Consider the following 23,513-nt stretch of genomic DNA (forward strand, 5'->3'; position numbering starts at 1 on the left):
TGATGGATCTTGAGGAAAAGTGAGTTCGGAGTATTGATTAGATACTCATAGAACATATCGAATGAATTGGATATGATATGGAAAGTATAAGTGGAGGGCTAAAATTGGGATTTAAGAAGATGGATAGCATGTAAATGCGTATGGGTTTCCATGTACATGCTCTTGGAATGCAAGCTAAGTATATGAGAATGCATGCAAATGACAAATGATGATTTTGGTATTTAAAGAGTTGTCTTTCAGCAAAATTGGGTTCTCTAGATGTAATTACATGTAAAGTGATTTACATGTAATCATGACTTGATGTAATTGGGTAATTAGGTTCAAAGGATGAGATTGTTAAAACTAGAGTCTAGGAATCCATGAAGATAACCAGTAATAAGAAAGAAAGAAAACTAAAACAAAAAACACCAAAATTATCCTAGGAAAACCCTTTCAAAATAAAAGGAAAAATCCAACCACACAACACAAATATATCTTTATTGATAATGAAATGTTCAAGTGTACAATATCCTTTGCTTGATGCAAAATATATAAGAATAGGAGAGACTCTTCATATTATGACCGAAGGTCTCTTGAGATTCTCATAACTCCTATAATTAATTATGACTCTTCGGATATTCATGCCTCAATGCATGTGAATGACACATCATTTACATTTAATAATACAAATTAAACTTAAATGTCTTTTTCTGCTGAAGATGACAATAATAGTAATAACGTCCAGATATAGAGAGATAAAGATCTCTATTGCAGCTACAAACTTTAACAGAGATTACATATAAGTGGGTTTGGAAGATGGGTTTATATGTAAATGCATATGAAGGATGGAAATATATGTAATTGTAGACAAAGGATGAAATTACATGCAATTGTGGATGGAGAATGAAATTACATGTAATTGCTCTTGATATGTGATTGCATATGAAGCAAATGAATGCAATATGTAATGACATGTATTGGTGGGATACGGAAAGATGTGATGTACTTGCATGAAATGATGTGATATGCTCTCGTATTCTTGGAGAAGAATGCTTAACTTTTCTGAGAAAAGGAAATCAAAACAGCAACCAAAAACAAAAATATGTAAAACATGAAACATACCTTTGGTATTTGACTCAAACATGACAAACATCAAGTTGGTTTTTTATATGCAATTTTGAATTCAGAGTTTGGGGAAAATCCAAGCATGTGAAAATGAAGGTTTTCATCTTATTTCAAGAAATTGTGCAATGGTGTGATATGCTCTCGCATTATTGGAGAAGAATGCTTAACTTTTCCCACAAAAGGAAATCAAAACAGCAAGCAAACCAAAAACAAAAATATGTATAACATGAAACATACCTTTGGTATTTGACTCAAACATGACAAACATCAAGTTGGCTTTTTATATGCAATTTTGAATTCAAAGTTTCGGGAAAATCCAAGCATGTGAAAATGAAGGTTTTCATCTTATTTAAGGAAATTTTGCACGATACATGGCATGTCTTTAAACAAGTGTACAATAAAAAGCCATAAAATGCAACAAAATAGCAAGATAAGCATGAATTGACAAGCAAAGTTGAATGTGTCTACTTACTTAGAGATCAATGAGCCAAATATAGAGGAGAAAAAAGTTGCAATGAAAAACTTCTCTCCAACTTAAAAATTTTCAAACCAAACTTTGACCTTTTCCGAATGAGCAATTGATGAGGCATTTTTGGATGGAGAAGCCAACAACGTGATCTTCAAACCCCCAATATGTAAGGCATTTTTGTAAACTTCATGTTCTTGGGACATTTTTGACCAAAAATGTGGTCTCAAAATGCATTTACATGAAACGTTTTTGGCAATTAATGTTAAATATGTGACTTCTAATAACAATGGAATGCATCAAAATCACAAAACGCCTCCCATAGATGCAAAAACGTGATCTCGAAATGCCCAAATCCGGGGAATTTTCACCAAAACACACCCTTAAAAGGAATGAAAAATGACGTTTTTTGCATGTAGATTCAACCACCTAAAGCATGGATATACATAAAAATGCCAAAACGCCCCTAGAGGAATAGATTTCATGCCACGAAATGGGCAAATCTGGACTTTCTCTCCAAAAATGTGGTCCCTAAGGGCAAGAACATGGGCATTTTTGCTCTAGGAGGCAAAAATGTGGACTCAAAATGCAAAAACATGTGATGAAATGCAAAATCACACTCTATTTGGGGCTTTACATGGTTTACATTGCAAATCCTTTTGCCTTTCTATGCAAAACACACTCTAGAGGCTTCATTGCATGTATTAAAATTATGCATTTGAGAGGTTGAGAAAGCAAAGTGCACTCTCATGGCCTCATTACATGTTTTAAAACTTCCAACATGAAACAATGCAAAACGCACTCTTGGGCCCTCATTACATATTTTAAAAATATACAACTTGTAACATGTATTTGACAAATTTGACCTTGGAAGGCAAAAACATGGACTCCAGATGCAATTACATGAAAAGTGGATTACATATAAAGGAGGTTTTTTATGTAAAATGGAATCTAGGAAGTCCATTACATGCATTTTTAGTGCAAAACGCACTCTAGGAGGTCCATTGCATGTAAACATGTAAATGTGTTGAAAGTTTCTTTTACACAACTTAAATGATCAATTAAGTACATGTTTAATTGATTTTTTAGGAAATATCACTTAATTGGGTCAAAAATAATATTTACACTATATATTTTAATATATCATGTGCAAATATCATTCAAAAAATAATATTTATGTAGATGTTTTGAATTAAAACATAAAGTAATTCAAAAAATAAATCCAACTATATAACTAATAAAGTCACTTAAGTGAAATTTAAAAAGCAACTCAACATGAGAATAAAACATAAAGTGCTCTATAGTCACTTAAGTGATAAATTGAAGTGATAAAATAACATAAAAACATAACATAAAGTCAATTTATGCTATATTTTTCAAAAAGTGAATGTCAACATTATAATATAACATAATATTTAAAATTATGCAATTACATCTAGAGGTAATACTTTTTGGGCACCTAAATATTCATATCGTTTGGCTGTCAAGTCCAATTAAGCCCTAAGATGTACTAAATTGAAGGAAAAACTGAAAGCAAGGATTTGAACATAACTAAAAGACCAAATGCTTTAAAACACACACTTGAAAACACACAAAAAAGGGCATTGAAGGCTTCTTAAATCAAGCAAAAGCATAATAAAATGAAAAACGAAAAAACACTTGACAAAAGCCTTCAATAAAAGGTATCATTATATGAATTTAAGTCGATTGATTGATCGCTATTAGCCAATTAAATTATGAACTATCTCAGAGAAAAGCGAAACTAAGTTGAAAAAATTTTGTACTGTTACCTACATTTTGTGGTGACAAAATGCATGACAACATATCCTACTAATTGGGATGATGGGTTACGTCCCCAAAAAGACATCTTATGACCATTTATAATTGTTTCCTTACTAAACACTTAGCACATAGCACCAACTCATTTTCTCTTCACTAATTGTTATCAAAAATTAAAATAATAGTGTTCTTCTATTAATTTTTTCATTGGTAATTAGATCGATGATGAGCCATAGATGGTGTACCATTTGAAAAAGGAACACTTCCTTTGTAAGACCTTTTAGCCCTCCCTTATGTGATCTCCTATGCCCATGAATGCACTTATGCTCCGATTGCTCTTGTTCTCAAGTTTTTGCTTTGTTTCTAGTCATTATCTTTTCATCTCCTAGATCTGAATGCTCATCCCGAGGCTGAAATTCCTCAGTGTAAGGCTTGAGGTCATCCCTAAACCCCAAGATAAGGGACGACCTTGTCCTTGATCCCTGGTAAGGGACAAGGTCGTCCCTTACCTGAGGCATATTGCCTCATATCATAGGGTTTAATTTTGAGTTTTCCAACTATTTCTTGTCGCCTTGAGTTGGCCCTTTTCGGTTATTGTTATGAAATCACTATAAAAGATGGTTGTTTCTCGTCATTTGGGTATCCACAAGTATCCTCACGTGTGCAAACATTCATTTAGCATCCTCGAGCATCCATTTGAGAGCAAGATTCATTAAAGGCACTATCCATTCAAGCAACCTTTCAAGGAGCATTCAAGGGTTCAATCATCGAAGCATTCAAGAGCATATCTGTATTCATGGATCCATAATTTGCTATTAGTGGATCTAATTGCATTTGTGGAGACAACCTACATCATTATTGAAGCAGCACCTTTGTGGAGAACGGATCCAAATCTTAACATGGAGGTTTGACAAGCAAGGTGAATATTTGCATTTGTCTTGCTTATTTATGTTTTATCATTTTAAGGTTGATTCCTCAACCAGGGGCTTGACCAAGGCAAGCCCCTCCCCACCAACAAAATCAGTTTTTCTTACTTGCAGATGCAGATCTACAGATTTTCAGAGCGGAGAACTCAAGATTGAGATCTAGGTTTCAGGTGGCAAACTCGGCTTCGGATCTTAAAAATTTGTGAAGAGCAGGTGAGGGACAACCTCACCCAGGTCGTCACCCAGATTCGTAGAATCTGAAAACATCAATTTGCAAGTCCACAACCTCACCCAGGTTGTCCCCCAGATTCGTAGAATCTGAAAACATCAATTTGCAAGTCCCAAATCCAAAACAGTTTCAGATTTCGATAGTTTTTTGCAACTTTGCAGATCTGAGTCTTTCCTCTACATTGGCTTGCAGCATGAGTTTAGTACTTCATTTTTATCATTTCACAGCATTTCTCATTTAGTTTCAAATCTGTTTATTGCATATTTCTAGCTGTTATACAAATTCATTCATCATTTACATCTAATTTGATCAATTTACTTGATAAGGGACTTGGATTTGACATTGGCATCCCTTCACTAATTGTTATCGGAAATTAAAATAGTATGCTTCTATTAATCTATTTCATTGGTAGTTAGAGATCATTTAAGACCTTTTAGCCCTCCCTTATGTCACATCCTAGGCCCATGAATGCATCCATGCTCTGATTGCTCCTGTTCTCAAGTTTATCCTCTGCTTCTAGCCGTTATCTTTCCATCTCTGAGATTTCAGTGCTCATCCTGAGGCTGAAATTCCTTGGGGTAAGGGTTAAGATTGTCCCTAAACCCCGGATAAGGGACGACCTTGTCCCTAAACCCTGATCCCAAGGCATATTGCCTCAGATCACAAGTTTAATTTTGGGTTTTTCAATTAATTCTTGCCTTCCTGAGTAAGCCCTTCTCAGTTGTTTCAAAATCACTATAAAAGATGGTCTTCTCTCCTCATTTGGGCATCCACAACTAGCCTCACATATGCAAGCATTCATTTGGCATCCTCGAGCATCCATTTGAGAGCAAGATTTTTTCAGGGCACTATCCATTCAAGCAACTTTTCAAGGAGTACTCAAGGGTTCAATCATCCAAGCATTCAAGAGCGTATCTTCATTCATGGATCTATGATTTGGTGTTGGTGGATCTGATTGCATTTGTAGAGACATACTACATCATTATTGAAGCGTCATCTTTGTGGAGAACAAATCTGAATCCTTCCATGGATGTTTGACAAACCCAAAATTAAACTTGTGCTTATTTATGTTTTATCATTTTAAGGTTGATTCCTCGACTAGGACTTGACCAAGGCAAGCCCCCCCCCCCCCCCCCCCCCACCGACCAAGAAAATCCTTTCGTCTTACTTGCAGTTGCAGATCTACAGATTTGCAGAGCAGAGAACTCGATTCAAATCTAGGTTTCAGGTTGCAAACTCAGCTTTGGATCTAAAAAATTTGTACAAAGCGAGGGACGACTTCACCTAGGATGTCCCTAACTTCCAGGTGGTCCCCCAGATTAGCAAACACCAGAAATATCAGTTCGCAAGTCCCAAAACCAAAACTTTCAGATTTTGACAATTTTTACAGCAGTTTTGCAGATCTGAGTTTTTCCTCTACTTTGGCTTGAAACGTGAGTTTTGTTGTGATATCCCCATCAAAATAAGAACTGTACAAATTAAAATATAGATAAATAATTAATCGATAAAATAATAATAAAATAAATAATGAAATAGTTATGATTTATTATAATTATACAATAATATGATATATTACATTATTATTAAAATTTGGGAATTAAATATTATTATACCAAACAATAAATATAATATTTAGATAGATAATATATGAAGTAAATATATTATATATGTATTAATATAATATATATAATTAATATAATTATATAATTAATATAATTATATAATTAATATAATTATATTATTAATATAAATATAATTATTATTTATGAAATGATGCGACTCTAGAATGAAAAACTAAATATAGAGAATATTAGCATGGAGAAATCAGGAAAATGTGGAGAATATAGGAAAAAATCTGCAAGAAGCTTAATAGATAAATTATTTAACTGAAGTCCCAGCAAGGGACATTACAATTGGTATCAGAGTGATGTATCCTACCATCCCAATGGGTACAAAATGGTTAGACAATTCAGATTGAAGGTTTCATCCAAAAATATCACGAAGGCTTGATCAAATAAAATTTACAAATTTATGAAATCTTTGCAGAGGAGAACTTGCAGAGTAGCTGAATGTTATATGAGTTTGTGTGAAAAAATTCTATCCAATCTCGAATTTGTTTTTACATACCGGGTTTCCCTAGTTTACAAAATTTTGACTTTTAGCATTGCAGAATACATAAACAGTAATGTTGTTGAAGTTCGTATGCTATTGTTATATTTAATAGTGAGGAGGCAAAGGATTATATTATTAATGCCCGAGGTTGAAAGGAATATTACGCAAATAAATATTATTTTGGTGAGGGAGCAACAAAATATATCTGCGATATATTAAAATATTGAGCCAAAAACATTACAGTGGTGCCTGAGATATTTGCATATATAAATATAGGAAATATATAAAATAGATCGGGAAATTTGCATGTATACATGACATTCATACTAAGATACCGGTGCCTCATGTTTTATGGGGGATGCAGTTGCGGATGTGCAGATGTTTTTGGGTTTTGCACGGAGGAGGGCCTGCGGATGCATGAGGGGTGCTTGGGAAAGCATCCGCAAAGCATCGGTCAAGCATCTGAGAGAATCCGCGGAGCATCTAAATGTTTTGAACGTCATGTCTGATTGACTGAAATTGATTTGTGAATCTTGAGCCTCGACTCTTGATCGATCAACATTGAACCATGAACTATGTTTTGATTTGTAATTTGAATTGCGTTGGAATCTTGAACTTGAGTAATTTACTAATTTGACATTACAACTATTTCAACTTGAATATGCTAATTGCTATGGAATGGTTTATTTTTGTATATTTCTTGCATCTCTTTACATACATAAATTATAGCGCATGCATGCGCACACACACACATTTTAATTTTATTTGAAATTCTATATGGACACACCCAAATGCATCCATAATCCCTAGAAAAAAAACCGTGCATCAGCACCCCGCACCCGCATTAGCATCAGTAACTTAGCATTCATATGAAGACATGGATAAACCATGCCATTTAAACATCATAGAACCTTAACATATAACATTTCAATAATCAAACTCAATGCGCAATATGCTATAATGCATTCTTAATTTGGAATTATTGTCAATGTGCATGTAATATTAAAATAATAACATAAAAATTTGAAATTTAACCAAGAACAAAATTTAGAATTCATTTTCAATAGCAACAAGAATAATAACCTGCCTTCCAAATTGAAACACACTACTATCATTTAATTTTGAAACTACACTTCCAATTCATTGTAAGTGGACTGATATTAATACAAAATGGTCCTCTATACAGTTCTAATCATGATATAGGTTTGTTATAGTAAGACGGTATCTTGATGGAACTTCCAATATTCACCATATCTTCCACAAAGGACTCAGATCAACCCAAGACCAACCAAGCACTGATTTATTGCTAGAAAATGACATAAGGATGCATGTTCTAGGTCTATAATGCACTTTCCAGACTTTTCCAGCACCATGCAAATAGTCTACTATATAATTAAGAGTGTGTAGTGTGACTATAACAGCAATATTAATTCCATGATTCTTAACGTAATGTTGTCAAATACTAATCAGAGGCCCCCAAATAGTAGGAATTAACTAGCAAACAGTAATAAGCATGTGAGGGTGAACTTGGAAAGAGGGGCCCACTTTAAAATTAAAAAAGAAATTTTTTTATAAAAAAAAAATATTTAATAAGAGCTGATGTTGTCTATAAAATTGGGGACGCCCACTCATCCTTGGGACTTCCAAGGCGTCCCCAACCATCCCCGAGATGTACAGACGTCCCCAAAAAAAATCCCAAAGTTCCCAAGTTTCTGGGACATTTCCAAGGAATTTTCAGAAAAGGGGAACAGGGTGGGAACGTCCCCAAGTCCCCAAAACATTGTCAGTACGGGGATGTGGGTTTTTAGATCAGGGACACATAAAAACCCAAATCCCCAAGCAACCTGGTTTAAATCTCATTTGATCAATTTACTTGCATTTGGTAATCACTTAATCAAATCAATCCATAGTGATTGGCATCCCTCGCATACTCCTAGGGTTGTGCTGATCTAATTTGGGTCCCTTTGAAGGGTTATGCTTCTTTCATTATCTCTAATGTGGCATAAGAATTTAACCAGCAATCAATAATCATTAACATCCGTTGTCACATATCATCGTATTATCATTCATTTAAACGTTTTTTGTTACAGATGGTAATCTCTTTGGCTGTTGATGCTTCTAAAATAAACATTAATTGGTATTCAATTAATATGTAATCTCCCCTTGTCTTGATAACAATTGATATTTCTTCCGATCACCCTTGTTTGGTCATAGTGTAACATTGTACCCTCCCTTATTATTCGTCTCAATCTTAAATCTGCTAACTTTGTTTGCTCTGATAATAATAATTGTTGCTCTCCAAGCAAATGCTTATTATCACTGATGGCTATTAACCATAATGCTATCAACTGCTGACTTCTTTATTAACAGTGCTGAGTTGCAATAATAGGAATGTGATGCATTCACATATCAGAATCATGATTATAGAATCTTTGTTCACCAATCCTTACTTGATAGCGATCTCTATTGATTATCAATTTTTGTTCTCCTATGGTCAATATTCCTTTGACTGTTCATTGTAAGTGGCAAGAGTGTTCCCTTAATCATTAATTACTTTGTTGCAATACTGATCATCATCTTTACAATCTTCTACATTTCTGGGACAGCGCCACATCTGTGTTTAAGTCTTATTGGCAATAAGTTAAATATGTCTTTAATTCATATTAAGACGATTATTTTCTTAGGCTACCGTCAACCGTGTGAATAAAGTCGTAATCTACAGCAGCAATGGCACAGTAATGAAACCAATTTTTGTTTACTTTATTCACTACCTATATGGTATTCTTCTGATCTAATAATATTATATTATATTATTGTTAATAATAATAAATTATTTATTACCGACAAAAAATAATAATAAATTATGTATTAAATTATTAGTAATGATAATTCAATATTAATGATTGTATATGTTATCAGGAACTCTGTGTGTGTACGTATGTATGTGTGTGTGTATGTATTTTGAATTATATGTGCATCAAAAGAATATTTAATATACATATATCAATTATGGCTCGTGACAACATAGATCCTCATCGTCAATTTAATAATACACATAGAAAATAAACCCTTCACAATTTAATAATAAAGTCCTCATTCTATTTTAATTCTTTAATCTTTGCAATCAATTCAAAGAAAGATTAAAAGATAGTGTCAGAAAATAAAACTTGAAATGTTTTGTGTTTCAAATCTATGTTTTTTTGGGTAAAGCTTCTTTTCTTAGTGTGTAAGCTAAGTAAGGAATACTTTTTATTTTTTCAGCTTTTTTCCCCTTTTTCCTTTGCTTTATGCTTTGAGGAAGCCTATATTATTGTAATTCCTTCATTGTAAATAATATAAACTTTCATTTTTCATCTTCTGTTCTGAATTTTTTTTTCCTACAGCTGCATATTTTGTTCTATCATTCTAGCTAGATCATTTGTTGGTTAAGCTAAAAGTTTACATGGTATCAAAGCTTAGTGTGCTAGAAAGAAAAACAAATATCTTTTGCAGGCATTGAAGAGATTTAGAGTTTAGAAAGAATGGAGTTTCCAGCCTCTGCATATCTGATGCCATATAACCATTTCGAATGGAAGCCAAAGATTCAATTACAACTCAGAAGTAGAGGCTTGTATCGAATAGTAATGGCAACAGAGGTAGAACCAAATTCTGTAGTTGAAAAATCCAAATATTTCAACCGCATGGATGAGGCTTTCGGTCTTCTTTGTTTATCCATGTTTCCTAAATTATTGTTTCATGTTGAAGCATGCATAACTCCAAACCAGGTTTGGACTACGCTGGGGGCTCCTTTTGGGAAGCAAGATGAGATGTGAGGCCACATTCCTGAAAATGAGCTCAACTCATTAGATCCAAGTAGTTTTGAGAATATTCAAGACTTCTTCACAAAGTTCAAGGCTTTATTACTTCAGCTGAAAGAATGTGGAATTGACAAATCCACACAAAAAAGCAAATTAATTCTGATGATGGATCATAGAGTGTAATCCGAAACGTTGATGCAAAAATTGTAACACAATCTACCCAGAAAACACAGCTAAGAAATTAATTCTTGCTATTTTGTCAAAATTCAATCCACAATATGCAGTGTTTGTCTCGGTATTTCACACTATTAGGCTTACAACAGGAGCAATTTGGAAGATGCCCAAACTCAATGCCTTTATTGAGTCTCTAATACATGAGCAAGATAAGCTCGTAGAGATGGGTACTTTGAAAAGTTCAAAAGCACATGATCTTGTGCATATAAGTGAGAAAAGAAATTCAGAATCCAATCAACAATCCAAGACAAATAAGAAGAAGTTGGATGAGCCTTGCAGTTTTTGTGGTAAGGCGGGACATGCAACCAACCAATGTCGGATGAAGCTGTTAATGTTTAGCATCAGGAGAAGCAAAATATGAATCTCTTATGTTACCACTGTTTGCTATGCATCACAGAGATATAAGCATCTGAATTATGTTACTGCTATCTGCTATGCATCACAGAGATATAAGCATCAGAATTATGCTACCACTGTCTGCTATGCACCACAGAGATATAAGTATACGTACATATATTCATATTAATGTATGCATACATATACGTATGCTTACACCTCTGTCATGCATCAGAATTATTGACAGTGAAGAAAGCATATTGTTGACCAACTTATATTGGTTGGGCTTCATGTTATCAGCGACTTTAATGTATATCGGGTTTCATACCCCATGCTTTGCCTTTATCATGTGTTGATTATTATCGGGCCCTTGATGTATTATCGGGCGGTGGATTATAAACTTGTTTTGGGCAGTTATTATTAACCAACATGCCTCCGAAGAGGCATGTCCCTACGTTGCTATTGGGCCACGTAGGGACATGACTCTTCGGAGTCATGTCCTTTACTGCCTAAATATATACTTGCTCACTGCCGCAGGGAAAAGCATCAATTCAAGGCATCCGAGAACCTGCAGAGAAACATCAGTATTATTTAATATTATTGTTATCACCTTCACCTTTTGTTATACAGTGATTCAGTACATTAACCATTGCTGAAGGAGGAAGACTGTCAAAGATTTTGCTGCAACTCACAGTTAGAGATAAGTACTTATATTCTGCATCATTTAATTCAGAACTTATCTACAAGCATTATTTTGTAATTGTTTATCTATCAGAGATCCACTATAATTTAACAGAAGCTAGAGACCTTGGAGAAGGCTATGCAACAACATCAAATTTCAGCCCCTGAGCCTTCTTCATCACAGACAGGCCAAGGTCATCCTCTTGCTGCATGGGCCTTGATGCGTCCATTTGAGAAATAATGTAGAAGATTTGATAGCATTGTTATTTCCACTCCATGGACATCATTCATCCTACTAGATGTGACGGAACTTGGAGATTTAAATAATGTACATCAGCAAGTGTGCTACAGCAAATAGAATTCTAGCAGCACTTAACATGATTTGGTAAAATTTAATGAGCAGCAGCACACAGGTGTGAGAAAAGTTGCCATACCAATCAACAACAAAATTTGCAGCCGTTACAATCAATATCAATATCATCAATATCTGCATATAAAAGGGGGTATCAATATCTGCATATACAAAGGGGGTATCAATATTATTGACTTGTCTATCATATCAATTCCATTGGAGAGATCTGCTATGGATTCAGAAGAAGATTCAAAGGAATGAAGAAGTATGCAGCTCCAATGCAATCAACTCAAGTAAAAGAAATAAGAAGCAACCAATTTTCTGAAAAGGAAATGGAGTGAGCATCTGATCATTTCAGTGGTTAGATAGAGATGTCTATTATCACACATAACACCTTGTGTTTGATACTAGACGGAATGGAGGATTATGCAACTATGAATCTGGAATCTCGGGTTGGATATTGCATCAATGAAGTTATTATTGAAAAACTTTTCCCATGACATGAGAACTCAAATGTGTCGGCAAGTGCATTACAAACTGTGGCATCAGAGGCCTCTAATGAGAATCTGATTGGGTCATCTGGTAGGATTTAGAGCCAGGGGAGTGCAAGTTATTATGATTTTTAAATAACTTATGACAGACTGGTGGCTTGAAGAAATAGTTGTTCTATTGATTTGTTTTAGAAGAGTCATCATAGCCATGAAAGGTAAAGGTTTGAAGCATGATACTTCCTGGTGCACTGTGGACATGGTTGTACCTTAATGATAGAGGATTGCCTAGTCTCTCTTATAAACAAAGCTGTCAGTAATGCTTTCTACAGTTTCTCTTAACATCCCCAAAGCAAAGATATGAATCACATCAATTTGTTATGTCCTCGCACCAATACAAATCCAGGGCAACACGCAGAATGTTGACTGATATCTCACAGCAAACACCAACATCAGAAATGACAAAATAAATGATATTGTGCATACATTATTACATCATCCATTTAGACCAAGATGTAAATGTTGTACAGCAAAAAATATATGAAGGTATTTAAAAATATAGAACAACGATGGAGGATAAATATTGGTCATGTGAGTATATGTTGCGCACAGTATTCAGGATTTCTATAAGCGAAGAGAGGAGTGTTAAATAACGATTCATAAGACACAAATGTCTAAAATAAATGAGTTGGCAATCAAATTCGCCAGAGACCATGTGTCGTCAGTATGGAGCACAATATGGTTGTTTGGCTGGCACAACTATACACAGTTCTGCAGACTATGTTCAAATATCAACCCAAAGTGTGAGTACATGGATAAAAGAATTCAAAGGATGTAACTCTTGGGAGTATCCTGGGCACTGTCAATCTTGCTCGAAAATCCCCATGGCAGAAAGAGCAGAAATGAAGCCCACAATCAAGAGGAAGACAAGCACGATACAAAGTGAATTGGGAGATGGCTATACTTCTATACCAAAGGCAAAATTGCTATTGTCAACGAATAATGTTGGAGTGAATAATCAATCATGCCGAAATGAATATCTAATAATAATTTGTGTTCCTCTGCAGGTCTAAAGATGCACGCAGAATAGAAGAGATGCACTTCACTCCATGGAGATAAAGGCTCAGTCCTATAAACCACTAGACACATACCCAAACAGATGGCTGCATAAATTTCATGGAGGAACACGCACAAGATGAGTGGTGACCACGCCCCATCTTCAGAAAGCCGTTTATCGCATATGAAGTATGAAGCCAGCAAATTGTTTGTGGGTGTAAGAGAAACCTACGTGAAATTGGAGAGAGACCTAAGCACATTCATACATTTATTCTTCTTACACCGATCCTAATCATCGTTGAAGACAAGGAAATAAGATTGTCAAACCACGATTATCTTTAATCCAAATTACATTAAAGTTTATATTCAGTTATATGTTACAAATAAGCGTGATGTTTTGAAGAGGCATCCCCATGTTTTTTGTAAGACTATAAATAGGAGATTGAAAACAAATGATACAATATATATTTATTAGACAATTTCCAAATAACTCTACATACTCAAGTTATATGCACTATGATATATTATATTCTTTCATTGGTAAAGAGATGGATTTTTGAACTAAGCTCGTGAATTTTGGATTATTGAGTAAACATATTTATATGCGATCCTGGAATTGAATTGCATTGGATGGATCATCCGTAAGGAGTGTCTCTAATGCAATTTTTATTTCCAGCATAATCTGTAAGCGTGTCTATTTTATTTATTTGCATTAGAGTTTAAAAATATTATTAAGTTGTGTCCTTTATAAATATTTTTATTAATTTCTATAAACATTTTAAAATTCAGATAAGTGGACTGGACCATTATTGCATTTTAAACTTGATATGCAAGTTAAAAGCTTTCTATAATTCTTGTCATTTTGGAAGCTTTCATTATATTTGTATTCTAACCAATCTGCTATAAGGATCTTATGTTTAAGTGACTTATTCAGGATTAGGTACATCTACCTTGGCCTTGCAGAGCTAGCAGGGAACTCAGATTACATCATTCAGTTCCATCAAGTTGGCCATAACCAGTTGGATATACCAGCATCGAGTTGGCAAGACTCAAAGGATTCTAGTTTGCGGTTTTGGGAACCAACAGGCCTTGCCTTCCTATCCTCTTTAATGACACACCATTTTAGTGGACCTGTCATGCCTTTCATTTCAATATTTTGGAGGGTTTTCTATTGTTCGTGTTGATGCTTTCTTGGTTCCGCAGTTGATCAGTTTTGTAGACAATTGGCACCTATAATTTCAACTAGCAATTTTCTTTTGCATGGATGAGTAGTGTCATTCGGGTCACTCAAACAGATTTGTGTCATATGCATCCTTAACTGATAGATGTTTTGCCTTTGTTTGCCATCTATTCATTGTTTATTGTCTTGTATACAGATTATTGTCTTTTGTATCTTCAATTGACATATGTTCTACCTAGGTTATCATCTACTTATTGTTCAAGTAGTGTCATTAGGGGCACTCATGCAGATCCTGATTTTCATCCTAGTTTCATAAGTGGTTCTTCATTCAGCACTATGATAGTTATCATTCAATGGTCGTCCACACTTTTCTTGTGTCTCAGAAGATGCTTTTCTAATGCACATTTTGAGGGGGGGGAGTTTATTCCTATGTTTTCCCTCTTTCCTCTTTCCTTTTCTTAGGCATTTGTCTCCTTAGTTAGACTTAAGGGGGGTGTTAGAAAATAAAACTCAGAATGTTTTTTGTTTTTTATCTATGTTTTTTTGGGTAAAGCTTCTTTTCTTAGTTTGTAAGCTAACTAAGGTATACTTCTGGTTTTTTCAGTTTTATTCCCATTTTTTCCTCTGCTTTATGCTTTGAGGAAGCCTATATTATTGTAATTCCTTCATTGTAAATAATAAGAACTTTCATTTTTCATCTTCTGTTCTGAATTTTTTCTTTCTACAACTGCATATTTTGTCCTATCATTATAGCTAAATTATTTGCTGGTCAAGCTAAAATTTTACAGATAGGTTTTATTGTGCAAGTACTTTATTTGATTTTTGCATTGGATTTATTTAATTTTTTGCATAATAAGCACCCAAGATAGGATAAGCTTGCTCAGGTGGGTATCTACTTAGGTATCTAGATCATAGACACAATTTGGTAGAATTGTTTTGTAGGTACACTTGGCTTGAATTCGAAGAATCTAGCATTAATATGTTGCCTATGATTTCATCTGAATTGGGATTCAAAAGTAAAACACTGAAAGATTTCAAGGGCAATTTGTTGCAGATTCACAAATCACTCATCATTTGGAGAATTTAGAGCAAAATATGATATATCTAACCTGGACTTAGTATTTGGATGGCCCACAAACCCTGGGATCAATCTTCAATCCATCCATTTTGGACAACTTTGAGTGGAGACATAAAAACTCACTCTTCCCCATCACACAAAGTATTCTCTGTAGAATTTTCACTGCACAAGCATTGCATCAACGAATCTCTGGGAGAAGCATTACACAAGCATAAAAAGGAATCTTAACAAAAAATACACTTTGATTTGATTTTTTGAAAATAGTTTATTATCTATAACATAAAACTTGGGGTACAGAAGGTACCAAACACCTACATGCCCCATATAGGGCACACCTTTAGATATGGGGCCTCAATCCCCAACTATGCAAGCAACTACTTCCTACTAACAAAGTAATTGTTTGTTGCCACCTAAGCCACCAACAGCAAGAGATCCACCAAAGTTTGCCACCACCAACTGAACTCTATAACAACTCAATTATATTTTCATTCCTATGACATGTAATACCACCGTCCATCGCCCAAACAACATATTCTACCTAAATCTCATTTTAAGTGGATTCACACCACCAAGCAAGCAATTTTCAACACTGAAAGAGTGGTTTTCATGTACAAAGTGTGCTTTTCACCAGGTCAGCTACAATTTCAAAACCTTGAGGGAACATTCCATCACTCTCAATATGTTCCCTCCACTATATATTTGTATTTATTCAAGATGAAAATTAAAAAAGAGATGAACTACAATATATAACCTCTACAACCCCAAAGAAGTTAAATCGGTTACAGTGATCTATACTCTGAATCATCACACAAAAGCAGCAGTGTCGAGTAAACTTAGCTTGATAAGAGATTTAACAACTAATGACTCTCAATCAATGAATGAACAAGGTATAAGTTACAAAAAAATTCCATCAATCAAGGGAGTTGACAACCACTCTTATCTCTTAATTTACACAGGCAATTAAAAGAACTTAACAAACTTAATATAACTTATAATTACAGAATTACAATGACAAGATGGACACCTGACCACTATGAAAGCTATGTTACCAGGTCCTGGTCAAGTTCAAACCAGGTTTTGGTCCTAGTCTGATCCTCTGTGGGTTCGGCAAGGGTCCTTCCCCAGCCTGTGGGTTCAGCTTGGACGAACCGAGGTGAATCCAAACCGAAGTTCACCTCCAGATTTGTATACTTTTCACATACAATTTGGCATCTCTCTTCAGTGGGTTCTTGTAAAAATAATTCAACTCTTGTGTAGAATCATCATATTGCAGCATGTTTTCTTTTACTTTGATCGACAATTCTCTCTTTCTAAGACCACCATTTAAATTGCGAGTGGCACAACATGCATGAATTTGTGATCACTGAATTCTGTTAATTTCTGAATTTATAGATCCATAAGACATTTGTGTTCCTTACACCACTTGGAGTTGAGACTGAAATTAGTTCAATACCAGAACCTCAAAAATACATCACTAGGTATTGCATGCCAATCTAGACAAGTCTAAATACAAGCAACATAATTATAAATACTCAAGAATCAAGGCTCCAAATGTACAATGTACTGTCCATTTCCACATTCTTATATATCAAGTAATCTAGCAATCAATCACCCAGCTTCAGATGCCAAAAAAATATTCCACAAAAGAATTCAATTATTTACCCCCACATGCGATGTATTTTTCTATGTTATTTGATATTAGCATAGAGGAATATTATGAACTTAATTGCTGCAGCATATATCATTATATGTAGATATCTTTTTGTACATTATATGTTTTTGTACAGACGAAAAAATTGACCAAACACTGAACTTGTTTCCCATCCAGATCCCAAACTGCAACAGGCAACTTAGTATGAAAGCAATCTCAATTTTATAAAAGTTCAGAACGTTAGATACCTCTGTGATAAAGTGACTTGGATGAAACCATCATTCATATAGCACTGGAAATATATTGAACAATGACAAGCCATCTACATAATCGAATATGCATGCAGGATTATCCTCACAATTCAGAGCATGTTACAAGTTATAAGCCTAGAGTAGGAAATCGAAATAGTTTTGACCCACTGCCAATTGTAATTGCTACCAATGAAGTGGTGGGCAGACATAAGGAAGTAACATGATCTATATGGTGCCAAATGATTCACTTCAGTAGACTTGAAGATTGGAATCAACCATTTCTTTTAATCTGAACCTCCAGAGTTGTTTTAAACCATTTATATGTTTCAGTATTACATGGGGAGGATTTTGTTCTAGTTCCTAAGAACCCATAAGCAGGATTTTCCTATCTAGAATGTTTCATTTTGGTGTTTAGATTTTGAGCTAGAGGTGTTCCAAATGGATGAAAGGGGGTAATCATATTGCAGGTTTTCATCAAGCAGTTAGGAGGGGATCAATGAACTCACTAAAACTTAGGAGTTCTTCTGCATGGCCTTATAAGTGCTAGGAAAACCAAATGAATAAAACAAAGCAAGAAAACAATAATAGAAGTATAGATTTTGTGGATGCAATTTCTAAGAATGAACCATAGCACCAAATAAAGTCCATCTTTCTATGCGATGGCTATATATAGTGGCTACAACATTAAATCAAATTTAAATATAAGTTTTACTGAAATCACTCTGCATAAGAATATAATTACCAACATGGTTTGATAACATCCTACTTGGATTATATCAGTTGAAGTGCAAAGTTAGCATTGCAAGTAACTATTAATGCATTTCTAGGTTATATAGCCTCAAAATGAACCTCCATTCCTTGTTCTATTTGTACTTCTAGGGGCCCGTTTGGTTGCTGGAATAGGAATAGAAAAGTTGGAATATGTATTCTATTTTCTGTTTGGTTCGTCACTTGGAATAGGGAATAGGAATACGTATTCCCATTTTGCCTCTAAAATGAGCTTATTCCCATTCCAAAAAATAGCTGTTATTGGAATAGCCATTCCTATACCCAATATTACATGCCTATTATCCATTCCTATGCCCGCAGCCAAACGGGCCCCTAGTGTAAACAGAAGGTTGAAATACTAAGGAAATCAAATTTTCCTCCATTTCTATAAAGTTGTATTAATACATGCGCACAGATTAATTCTGACTAGTATTCTTGCACTGCCTGTCAATTTCTCCATATTTCCATTGAAAAAGATAATTAAAATACAGTAACAAGATAATTTAGATGAGTGGAAATTAAATGACAATTAGAATTCCCCAGATAATCTCCGCATATCTTTAGTGAAAAAATTAGTCAATCAGATCAAATCAAGTTTAAAGGAGATACTATTGTTATCCCATTTCAAAATTCAAACCCAAATGATACAATTGTAGCTTACTTGTATGCGACAAAAGATAAAAGTTGTTTCATGAAGTTTTGCTTCGTTTTCTTCGGATAGGCCCTTGTCCATATGCTAGACGCCTAGATCGAGGAATAACAGGTGCTTTCTTTTGGCGCCGCCTCTTCTTTTTGGATTTGCTTTCCACTCCATTATTTCTTTCTTCTGAATGACTGTTATCATTCAAACGTCGACCATGAATATGCTCACCTTTACTTTCCCTGCTAGACTTGTTCATCCCTTTTGCAAATCTGGATTGACCATCATGCAAAGCTGTTTTTTTCCTCTTCTTCTGACTGAATCTATTGTGCATTGGAGGCTTCCATTCTTCACTCCTGTAAGGAGCTAACTTCTTAATTGAGACATACTGGTTCAATTCCTTATCATCTGTGATTAGAATATCTTCAGTGCTTAAACCGTAGGTATTTAATGGAACTTCCCTATATTTAAAACGAGTAGGAAGATCGCCTATCATGTCCTCATAATCCAGCTTATAATACTCTTCAAGCTGCTTCTCTAATAATAGTTTTTCTCGGAGAGAAACTCTGCCTTTATGCCTTTTCTTAGTTTTCGAAGCTTCCTCCGTTTCACTCCCTGTATTATTCTCAACATTATCGAAATACTCTTGAGCTTCTTCTTCTTCCTCCTCTTCTTCCTCTTCTTCCTCTTCTTCTTCCTCTTCTTCTTTGCCGTCTTCTTCTTCACCGCCATCAATTGCTGCCTCCATTTTGCCCTTGTCTGAATTACAATCAGAATTTTCATCAACTGGATCTCTAGGATTCAATTTCTTATGTCCGTTGACATTTTCCCTTACTGCATCAAAACCATGCTTGGATCCCCTTCCATCCCAACCTGTGGGGAGACCCAAAAGTTCATCTTCTGCGTCAAAATCTGGTTTCTCCAAATCAAATTCGTCATAGCCCTCAAAGTTTTCATCTACATCTTGAGCACCATAGTACTCGTCTCCAAAGGCTTCTCTCATCTTCCGATCATATTCATCCGGGTCGAAGTCCTCGTCAAGGTCCCTTTCATCCAGCATATTACCCTCGTCATCCTTTATCCCACCTACCTGTCTAATCTGCTCAAGCTTCTCCATGATCTCTTTCTTCTTGATATTTTTTAGATGTTTCAATTCTTCCTTCCTTTCGAATTCAGTTTGCAGCAACCTCTCTTTCTTCTTCTCTCTCTGCTGCTTCCTTGAATTCGGCTTCTTCCTCACTGACCCCTCCGCAAACCTGGCATGCCCCAGCACCTGATCACCTGCCCCTTCCTCAAACCTAAAATTATAGTCTGCCTCAAACCTATCCTGCTTCTCCAGTTCCTCCTCATCCTCCGAAACCCCCACATCCCCATAGCCCAAGCTCCCCTTCTCCTCCCGCTCAATCCACCCTTTATTCAATAAATAGCTCTTCAAAAACCTGTCATTATCATCCAAATCATCATCCTTGCCAAAATAGTCCTCCAACCGACGGGCAATATCTGCGTCCTTAGCCCGCTGCTCTGCCTCCATAACGGCCTCCTCTTCCTCTTGTTTTTCGCGTTTAATCTCCTCCGCGCCCTTCTTCTTCACTGTTAGCAAACCTCCATCATCGCTATCATCATCATTCTCATCGACACCCATTAAAAAAGCCCTCTTAAGCTCGTCTTGCTCTTCAGCGTAGCTCTGTGAATCCCCCTTTTTAAACTTTTTTATCGCTCGTTTCTCATCGTCAAATTCAGGCCCATTCTCAAGCAGATGCTGAAACGTAACATCTTTCAAATACATGGCCTTTTTCTTCTTGCCTGCGTCCTTTCTCTTCTCATCAATCTCTTCTTCTACGTCGTTGACATCATCATCGTAAAGTTTTACATCTTTCTTATAAATCAAGGGATCCTTCCTTTTCACTTTGGTCAAGGTTTCATAAAACTGCAGCTCTGTCTTCTCTGGAATGTACCCATCTTCGTCTTCGTCCTCTTCTTCAGACGAGTCTTCCTCGTCAGAATCACCACCTAAGCCCTTCTTTTTCAGCTCCTGCAATCTATGAAGCGCCTCCCGCTGCTTATTATGAGCAAATCTCTGAGCATAAGCCTTGTTCACCTTAATCTCTCCGAAGCCCTTCTCCTCACCATCAGAGTCCCCTAGCAAATCCATTTCACCCCTGGATAAACAAATCAAAATGGGAAGAAAACTCTCGATAGAATTTCTGTATAAAAATCTCACCCGGAGCAAGCTTCTGTGATTAAATCTACTTGCACGATATTATTTTTGAGCTTCTTCATCCTGCAAATTGAATTAGAAAATTGGGAAGATTTAGCTCCGTAGGTGCATTTCCACTGACAAATGCTAGCTTCTTCAGATAGGACGGCCTGCCAATAAAACTGTAATTAAAAAACCCTAGGATTTTGATGGGAGCGCGAAACAACATTACTGAAAAAGCCCACGGTTCGTCATCTATAATTTCCGCCTAATTCGCTCTCCAATAAAGCAAACTATGCAATTTTTATTGTATTTCGATAATAAATTACATTAGAAAAGCATGTACTCGATTATGCTATGCAACTTGATAGAGAAAAACTATGTCTTATAGCATATCAATGCATACACATTATTTCATTATACATATATGACACAGAGAGTGTACTTGGGTATGAGACTCATGCGTATACATTGTTTGATTGCACACCTTTTTTTGTATTGACTAGTGTCTTTTGTAACTACCATTAATTATAGCTTGATATGTCATTATAGCTATCTATGATACCTGCAAATTCCATTTTGTGCATGTTAGTATATTGTGATTATGTCTCATAATAAGTTGCTTTTAATATTTTAAATCAATGCTAATTAGTGACTAGTCATGTTTACCTTTTGTTCTGAGAAATTGTTCAATCTCCATTTGTCACAACATGATTGATAGCATTGTTTTGGTTTAATGTGAATTGACCTTTGACGATGAAATCTCGAAGGATAAAGATGAACTTTGATTTGTCTTGTCTGTAGTCCTCAACTTTTGTGTCTTTTAGGCTTGGTAGTAGTCGTTCAACAATGCACTTGTCTATTGAAGACTGGATAATTTGTTTGTTTTCAGTTGTGATGATAGTCTTTAGGTATAATGAATATACATATGGAACCTCTTGATTGCATCTATTGCAATGAGCCGTTTTGTCTTCTAACATTCCATAATCCTCAAATTTTAAGTCGCATTGGGAACAAAATGCATGAAATGGATTTGTGAATGCGTTGGCTACTTTGAGAACTCCATCAACCTGCAAGATATGTTTTGATATTAATGTAGCTTGTGTAAGAATTAATTAATAGTTGAAGTGTTGAATTATCTGAGTTTGCTTACCTATAGTGTTGTTTGTAGCAATGCATTCAAGGCATCCAATGTTCTCTTGTCTTTTAGTGTACAGATGTATGTAGCAACCCTTGTGCGAAATGTTATATCCATGTCATTCCGTCGTACAATGTTTCTAAACAACATTGCAGGAATCTCACCTCTTTGTAATTGGATTTCTATTTGCATGGATTCTTCTTGGAATGCAGAGTTGATTTGTAGCTAGTAATTGACAAAACAATTTTATTTTCTACTTTTAGAACTCTGTACTTAATAGAAACATGACTACTATACATGTTGCATAAAAAGAAGTATTTAGTGTGTTTTTTACCTGTACTTTGTCATCATCATTATTTCCGTCTTTTATGTCAACAACATATTGGGAGCCAGTCTGTCGTCCTGCAACTACTAATGCACCTATTGTACCAATGGCATAGGTACTTGTGCTTGTGAGTAGCTGTTTGATTGTGGAGCTTGGTATGAATTTGTATTCTTGGCAAAGTCGCGGTATAGTTTCAATTGTGCTTGAATCTTGGAGCTTCAAGATGCAATCTGAATCTCCACGGTCAAAGGTTGTTTTGTGTCCTAGTTGAAATCCTGACACTATAATGGATGTTCCTGGAACTATCTTGTGTTTGTACTCTTGTACTAAGTTCCCTGTCACATTCAAAGTTATTGTCATTTCTCCTTTAGAGTCTGTCAAGTTTGCACGTAGCACCTCTCGTGTTTTGTTTTCTCTATCAGTGTTATTGTATATACGACAAGTATGTCTCCTTCAAAAATGTTTTCTGCTTTTCTTGCATTCAAGTCTTCAATTGATATTGCATTGGGGTTTCCTAGTTTTGACCTGCACAAAGTATTATGGTGTTAGTCTAGTATTGTAGTGGTTTGATATTTAACATTTCTTCAAATACTAGAAATTCATGTATTGATTTGTTATTTTTCATGTGGGAATTCATGTTATTGGAAATGAGAAAAGCTCAATACCTTTTTGTTGTTTGCTCTTGCTTGACATGTGTTCCCTTTCCTGTTCTTTTGCTTCCTTCC

The 23,513-nt window shown here is 35.3% G+C and overlaps 1 protein-coding gene across 1 annotated transcript in view; it reads right to left on the bottom strand.

Annotated features, from left to right (window-relative positions):
• Positions 1-21,599, bottom strand: part of LOC149566654 (uncharacterized) — a 33,015-nt gene extending 11,416 nt beyond the window's left edge. The window contains exon 1 of the mRNA XM_089819975.1: positions 19,150-21,599. Coding sequence (XP_089676101.1) covers positions 19,178-21,280 — 2,103 coding nt within the window. The 5' untranslated portion in view covers positions 21,281-21,599 and the 3' untranslated portion in view covers positions 19,150-19,177. The remainder of the gene's footprint in view (positions 1-19,149) is intronic.
• Between the last annotated feature and the right edge of the window lie 1,914 nt (positions 21,600-23,513).

Source organism: Cupressus sempervirens, chromosome 3 (assembly GCF_028749045.1).
Source record: "Cupressus sempervirens isolate cs-2001-9-10 chromosome 3, ASM2874904v1, whole genome shotgun sequence".
Lineage (NCBI taxonomy): Eukaryota > Viridiplantae > Streptophyta > Pinopsida > Cupressales > Cupressaceae > Cupressus > Cupressus sempervirens.